At 45.5% G+C, this 7,688-nt stretch overlaps 1 protein-coding gene across 1 annotated transcript in view; it reads left to right on the forward strand.

Moving 5' to 3' along the window:
- Window positions 1-1,389: 1,389 nt before the first annotated feature.
- EBF1 (early B-cell factor 1) overlaps window positions 1,390-7,688 on the forward strand; it is a 275,941-nt gene continuing 269,642 nt past the window's right edge. Inside the window, exon 1 of the mRNA XM_019473872.1 lies at window positions 1,390-1,459. Coding sequence (XP_019329417.1) covers window positions 1,422-1,459 — 38 coding nt within the window. The 5' untranslated portion in view covers window positions 1,390-1,421. The remainder of the gene's footprint in view (window positions 1,460-7,688) is intronic.

A 7,688-nucleotide genomic window follows, 5' to 3' on the forward strand; every position in this document is an offset into this window, starting at 1 on the left:
AAATGGTGTTAAAAATCAGCTCATGCTTCTTCAGATTTGTGTGTCCTGAGATCTGTGCCCCCTTTGCACGTACAACACCTCTTGCCCTTGGTGGGTTATATTTCTAAGGACTGGGAAAGCAGTTCATACGATCTTACTTCATCATATATTAAGATAACTTATTTTTTCCCAGTATTTTCCACACTTCCATTTCAAAGCGGTCTCATTCCACAAAAAGTATTTCATCCATATAGCATACTTTCGTTTTTTATTTTCAATATCTATTTTATCGTTAGCTTTAGGGATACCCATATCAGATGTCATTTTACTTGCAGAGTTTGTTCCCCAATTTCTTCTTTTTACGTCTGTATTTTAGAGGCTGGGAAGGGTGCACCGCAGGTCAAGGGCAGAGCTGATGCTCAGAAGCAGGAGTAGTCATGTCACCGCGGCTGGGGCTCTAACTATTGATCCCAGCTCCAGCGTGGCACCCTCAAAGATTTAGGAACCTCAGTGCTATCAAAAGATGCTGTTGCAAAGGCAACTCCTTTTCACTGGTTTTCCTGCTGGGGGGCTGGTGCCTGGGGCCCGGGGTGGTTAGAAAAGATAACTCTGTCCCGATCAGATGGAAACCCTGTGCTGAGCAGGCTGTGAGCGCTAACCTAGTCAGCGTGTAACACCGATCCCTCGCCGTCGCCGCTGGTTCTGCTGGTGGGAGGACTGCAAACACAGACTCTTCCTGAAATGCGAATACACTGTCTTTCCACAGTTTTAACTTAAAGGATTCTCCCCATGCTATTTCAGAGTCAAATTTCTCAAGCTGGTTGATCCTCTGTTTGCTTTGGTATCCTCTGCTCTGGTAGGGCCTGCCTCTCACTTATTTATATCCCTCTACCTCCAGAGCTGCTCTCCGGAAAGCGGTGGATCACGAGGTTCAAGGGGAGAATCGGGCCCAAGCGCTTTCTCAGGAGCTACAAGGAAAATGCCTGGGCTGTGCAGCTTTTGTAATTAAAAATACATGAGCTCTCTCTTTTCTGCCTTTTTTTTTTTTAATGAATAGGACACAAAGTATGCCAAGCCTTGCTGTTTTTTTTTCTTTTTTTTTTCTTTTAATGCTATTAGGTTTATATTTTATTCTGAATTGAAAAGAAAATTGTGGTTGTCTTGACTACTAAAAAAACCCATCCTACACACCGCTTGAGAGATGTGCAATGGAGAGGAGGGAATTTAGCTGTACTCAGCTTCTGTTGTTTTCCAGCTGCAAGTACTGGAGCAGGTTCGGTGGAGACGCGGTCTCTTTAGCCTGCGACTTGGCTTGCAACTCCGGCTGCGCCTTCGGTTACCGCGATGCATTTTTATTTTCTCCAAACTCAACTTGATGTACAGCTAAAAATGTGTTTTGTTTCTAGGCGATAGTATATGAAGGCCAAGACAAGAACCCAGAAATGTGCCGAGTTCTGCTCACGCATGAAATAATGTGCAGGTAAGAAATACCCCGCTTCCAGTTAATTAGTGATGAGAAGATGAATCTGTCTCTCAAAATCTAGGTTGAACTTGCAGCTATTTTCGGACTTAAATTTATCTTTCTTGCATTAAACAATCCCAAAATAACACAGTTCAATGTGTGTAATTAGCAGCAAGGTCTCAGTCGTCACACTAGTTTTCAATTATTTATAAAGAGTTATTCTTAACAGAATGCTATTTGTTTTCATTTAGACACCATAGCCCACAAAAGGTCTCCTCACCAAAATTAACAGTCAATTATAGTCTTCTAGCAATAAACCTCTCTGTCCCCAATTCCCAACAAAACCTCCTCAGTAAGATGACAAAATAGTAATTTGGGTTTTTTTTTTTCCTGGATGTGCATTAAGACTTGAAGTCAGGAGGCCTTTTTTGTCCCGGTTGCTGCTCATGCAAGGTCCCTGCTCGGCCGGAGTGGAGCAGGTGATACTCCTCCACACAAAAGATGTCTTGTTGATTTTCTTTAAAGTTCCCCTGCAGATTTGGCTCTGCCCTGTGCTCTCTTCCCCTGAACATGCCTGCCTGGGGCTGGTCACTTAAATTCGGGACAGTCAAATATCTTCTCTCCTGAACGTGGTACTTCTGCAGCTGCTTCCTTCTCTTTTCTGGCTGATTGAAATAGGTGAAGCCTCTTCTACTTCCTTTTTACCACAGAGACGGCAGCATCTTCCCACAAACCCCTCCGACACCTAGGAGAGCTTGACCTTGCAGTCTCATTAAAGTTAGCGGGTGTTTTTTGCATGTCTGAAAAAATCATTTGTTACATGTTATTCGATGGCAGAAAATAATTCCCTGGTGGAAGACGTGGCGTTCTTGCATAAGCTCATTGTTACAATCAGTTGTTTTAAGACTGTAAAAATGCCATTGCATGCATTATAACTTTTACAAAGCACATTTACTAAAAAGGAGTAACTTGAGGGTAAAAACTAGTACCCACTTCTAAGAGAATAAACTTGGATGAGGGTTTCCTGGTGGGGGAGAGTCTTAGACAAAATATTCAGATGGAAACTTCTCTGTTGGTTAATTTTTTAAATTTTTTTTTCATTCTTGGCGATTTGCATGTTTTGTCCTCCGCGGCAGCTCCTTGGTGATAAAAGCCTGCTGGAGGGCAGCGCCCTGCGATGCCGGCAGAGAAGGAGCTGCTCTCCTTGCTTTGCCAGCCTGGGCGAAACCCTGCGCAGCCCTCCAAATTCTTCCTTGCAGGATTTGGGGGATTTTAGTTTTCATGTCATATTTTTCTAGGCTGCTTTGTTCAATAGGTTTGGCTTCTTCCAGGAAACCAAAGACAACCCATTACAGCCTGGGAGCGATCAGAGCAGACGGGTATCTCCAAGAGGTGCCTGAGCTTCTGCTGCCGTTGGGAGCTACAGCACTGCTTTGCTGAGGAGTCCCGGCCAGTTCTCCCTTTCCAAATGTCAGCACCCAGTGCTGACAACTCGTAATTGCCCTAAAATTCATTGGCCCAATTAGCACCACTTTCACACTAGATACCTAGCTAGGAACAATTCATGGAAATATTAAAGGAGGCCCCTGACCTGATAAGGCTGAAGTGCGTGCTTTGCTTTTCTTCTGTAATAGACCAGTAAAACAGTGGGACTGTTCACGTGAGTAAAATTAAGCACATGCTCAAGTGCCTGCAGCGGCAGGGTCTGAATCTGTTGTTAGTCCTGGGTGATGTGCCCTCCTGATTCTTAAACGGCAAGGTTTTGAGGTAGGAGTTACATCGGCCTGCCACTCACTGAGCCATCCGTGCAAGAGTAAGAATCACCTACTTTAATGCATTAATTTTCTTACGAATATTTCAGAAACACAAAGAGTAAGAAGTAAATCGAAACTTTATATAGAGAGCCGAGTTTTAACCAGAAGACCAAATACCTGCATCAAAGATTTACGGCCGTTCAACATACTTTGACTGAGACAAAACTATTTTTGTTCTGGGAATGTGGAAAGATGTGCAGTCTTTCCCTTTATTAAAGCACTTTACACTTTCTTTGTGCTTAAAATTTTCTGGATCAGGAGCTTTATTCTCCTTCTATTTGTTTACTGCTAGTCCTTGCTTTGTGTTTCACAACCATAAGGGTAGCAAAAAAAAAATTATCTGACCATAGTAGGCAAATGTTGTGTGCCTGATGGGGTGGGGGAGGCATATTCAAATTTCTTACAGCTCATATTAGATATTACCCATTTCCTTTTCTGCCTATACATGTGTAAGAGGGTGCTGTTTGTTTACCAGGCTGCTTGACCCTATTGCACAAATCTGTCATCTATTGTGCTGCTAACACTCTTTTAAATTGCAAATCTGATGCTCTTTAGGGGTCTAGAAGGAAAAAAAAAAAAAATCTCTCTCCACACCATTCTGTTTCTCTTGATTTCTTGCCTGTTGTAAGTGGAAGTTGGGATGTGCTGAATTTGCACCAGGGGTGCAAATGCAGCCTCAATTATAAGCATAAAATTAGAGTCTGTTCCCCATTAATCAGCCCAGCTAATTGCTATGCACTACCATTAGCCATATGGTGTGAAAGACAGCTTGCTCTCCCTAAGATGAAATTTCTTCATTTCAGACATGAAATAGTGAGGGCTCTGTATTTTAAAATAGCTTGTTTTAGATATTTAATTTCTAAACAACTTTCAGCAGTGCTTTCTATCAAGGCTAACTGCACAATAAAACTTTGCATTTATGTGACAAAGCTGGGTATTTATAGTATACTACAACTATGGCACGGATAAGACAAAGAATTCAAATGTATAGGAGAGTCCTGGTTGTGGTAGAAAAGTGGGGCTGAGGTTTGCTTCAGGTGGCTGTTTATTTCAAAGGATTTAATTATGTTTTATCAAATATAAAAATCTACACTGTTGGCGAAAATGTTAATAGCTGGGGAGAATTCACAGCCTCAGTGGAATTTATTGGTATTGTAGGCAGCATGGGGAGGGACATCTATAGCTAATATTGCCTCAACAATTTCCATTATGAAACCTTCAGTGGCTTACAGCTTTGCCAAACTTAAACTGTTCTGGCTGAAATGTCCTTTGCAGGGTGTCAGCCTCAGGCTGACTTTCTTTGGAAAGTTTCAGCTAAAATGGTTCAGTGATTTCTGAGAATGAGGTTGGAGTAAAATACGGGTTTTGCCTGCGTAAAATAAAATCTTACAGCTGTTTTGGCGAGAAGCTCCCATACCTCCACGCTTTGGGGCGAGGATCCTGTTTGGGGCAGGGGTTGTCCCAGCCACATTGTCTGCGGGATGAAACCCACCTCGCTGGGAGCTTCTGCAAAATCTCCCACATGGACTCGCTAACGACTTGTTAGCGAGCCTGGCAGCTAAATGATCAGAAAGTCGCATTTGCGCTGGCCACATGCCATCGCCCCGTAATTTCTCATTGTTCATTGTGCCCGCAGAAAGCCCGAGCGCGGATACACAAAGCAGGGCTCCTCTCCTGAGTGATGCTCCTGGCCACCACGCTGGGGTGGGGACAGGGGGATTTGGGGGTGCCAGACATGGGGGTGAGGAGGCCATCTCCTGTGCGTCTGCGGCGGGGCTGGGCAGCGCGGGATAGAAATGCTCCAGTGCAGGGAAAGGAAGGGGAGGAGGAAGATATGGAGCAAGATGGCAGGAGGGCAGCAGGTCCCCAGAGGGTTGGGGTGAGGACAAAGGCAGCAACAAAAGCTGGGAGTGGTGGTGGCCAGGGGATGGGGAGGCCTGCAAAGGAGCAGGATGGGGATGACATGGGCACGAGCCCTGGGGATGGCGAGGATGGCAATAGGAGGGGGGGAAACCTGGGGTAGGCAGAGATGGGGTGCAGGAGCTGGAGGGGGTTGTAATGGCAGGACACTTCATTACTGTCAAGGACTACTTGTTTTAAAAACAACCAACCTACCAAACGAAGCAATTCTTTCAGTCTTTTTCTGTGGTGGCAGGACATCATTACTGTCAAGGACTACTTGTTTTAAAAACAACCAACCTACCAAACGAAGCAATTCTTTCAGTCTTTTTCTGTGGGCCAGCATGACGTTGTGCCTGAGCCATGGCTCCTTGCCCCACTTGGGGACGGGCATCACGGAGGGACAGCGAGGACAAGTCCTTGCCCTCCTGGCTGCAAGGAGCTGTCACTCAGTGCTTTCACAGAGCCTCACTGGGAGCTGGAAGGTTTCTGGGTGACTTGGAGAAGCTCCTGGGAATTTTTAAATTCCTTCAAGGAAAGGAGGAAGGGTGCTGAATATTTAGGAACTTTTTTCCAAGTGTTAAGTTGGCACTAAAAGCCAAAGCTTTCAAGGCAAGTTGAATTAAAAGCACTTCTCGTGCAATGCAACCAGGTCTCAAACTCAGGGTTTGTGTGATGTTTCAGTTCTCTGCATAAAAAAACTAGGGTAGACAAGGCCTCGGATTCTGCTGTTGGGGGAAAAAATGCAAAAGGCAAGCTAAGGTTTAAAAAATAATTATCTAGAACATGGAATAACATTTGTGGCCTCCTTTCATGCCACAGAGCCACCAGACGGCGGGATGTGCCAGCCATGCACCTCTTCCACATCACCCTCAAATTGCGGTGCAGGGAGTGAGGTCTCTTAGTATTGCTTGGGATTATTGGGGTGCACTCTTGGGAAGCCCTATCCAAACGAGGGGGCCACCCGACGAGCAAAGCAGTGTTTCCCCTGCTCTCGAAGCCGGGTTGTCCCTGTCAGCCAGCGCCTGACTCCATCCTGCTCGCAGTAGGAGGCAAGACCGAGGCATCCCCATCTCCGGGCCCCTGTGGCCACCTCTCCCGCTGGGTTAGCGCTCCGGGAAGGTGCCGGCCTCCGAGCCTGGTGGTGTGTAGATGGTGGTATCTGCCCATCTCAGGCTGGGAGCCTGGGAACCTTTGCTCGCCTGAGTAAATGTGGCAATTTCTGTCCCTCCAGTCTGCTGTGAGAATGTCAGGACTAGCCCTGATTTGCTTCAGTCACAAGAACTGCATTGTCTTAACTTGTGCCAACTCTGTTTCTAATTACATTTTAATCATTTAAAAATGATTAGCAGTTTTTATTGCCTTGTTTGTGGGTAAATTTTCTCACCCCACACATTCTAGCTGCACTCCAATGACAAGTCCTTTTATAGGCAAAAAAGCCCCCTGAACGTCCACATGACTATTTACCTACAGCATATTTTATTCCTTCCTAAATTCTAATACTTTCTGGGTGCCAAGGCTCTTGCATTTTTTGGTGGATCAATTGTGGTATTGTGCTGTAAAATTAAGCAGTTTTTTTTGGCAATCCCAAACAATGTAACTTCCACCGAAATGAAGATACCGCACATGTGTTAAATGTGAAAAGTTTCAGCCCTGAATAGTTGCCTTGAAGCTTTTTGCGGTGAAAAGAATTATGTATTTTCCTCTCTTTGAAAACAAAATTTTTTTTTTTTTTAAACCATGTTTAAACAGTTTGTTTTTTTGTAAAAGGCCCCCTTTTTTTTGTTATCTTTAGTGTGGTTAGTTGCTTTATTGCTAATCTTGGTGGGTAACTGTATATTATTCCCTCTATTGTTCAGCAACACAAGAGAACCTTTGTCATACTCCCAACAGGGCTATTTATATAGCGTGGCACTTCTGAGGGCTTCTTCCTGCCCTGATGTTCTTCCACCTTCTGGGGAAAAGAAAATAGTTCATCTGAGCGGGAGTGCGAGCAGTGGTCGTTCCTGCCAGCTGCCCAAAGCTGGCTGCTGAAATAAAGGCGATGCGCGGGTCCCTGGGATGCCAACTGGAACAAGCTTGGTGTTTTCCAAAGATTGGGTTGCGTGTGGTTGAGGTTTATCAGAAAGTTTATTGAATGGAGAGATGTGCCCAGGTCTAGCCAGGGAGAGCAAACGGGGTGGTCCTCACTGCCTGTCACTTGGTGCCACCATGGGATGGGGTCCCTGCAGCCCTCATCCCACAGGAGCTGCCCAGGCTTCATCCAGCAGGTCCCTGGGGACCAAGGAGGGCTTGGGAAGACCAGGAGCTTCTTGGGGGGGGGGTTGGTGGGTTTTTTTTTTTTTTTTTTTGGAGCCTTGACTTCAGTGCGGAATTTTCTGTCAAGGGATGTCACCAAATAGGAGCTTTCCTTGCTAGATGGGTGTTTCCTCCCTGGGGTGAGCGGGTGGGTGAAAGCCTGAGGCTTTGCTCACCTAGTGACTCGGTCTTGTGGGTTTAGACGGGCTGCTGGGGAGAGCAGGGCTCCGGGCTCC

The sequence above is a fragment of the Aptenodytes forsteri genome, unplaced genomic scaffold (assembly GCF_000699145.1).
Source record: "Aptenodytes forsteri isolate BGI_AS27 unplaced genomic scaffold, ASM69914v1 Scaffold54, whole genome shotgun sequence".
In the NCBI taxonomy this organism is placed as follows: domain Eukaryota; kingdom Metazoa; phylum Chordata; class Aves; order Sphenisciformes; family Spheniscidae; genus Aptenodytes; species Aptenodytes forsteri.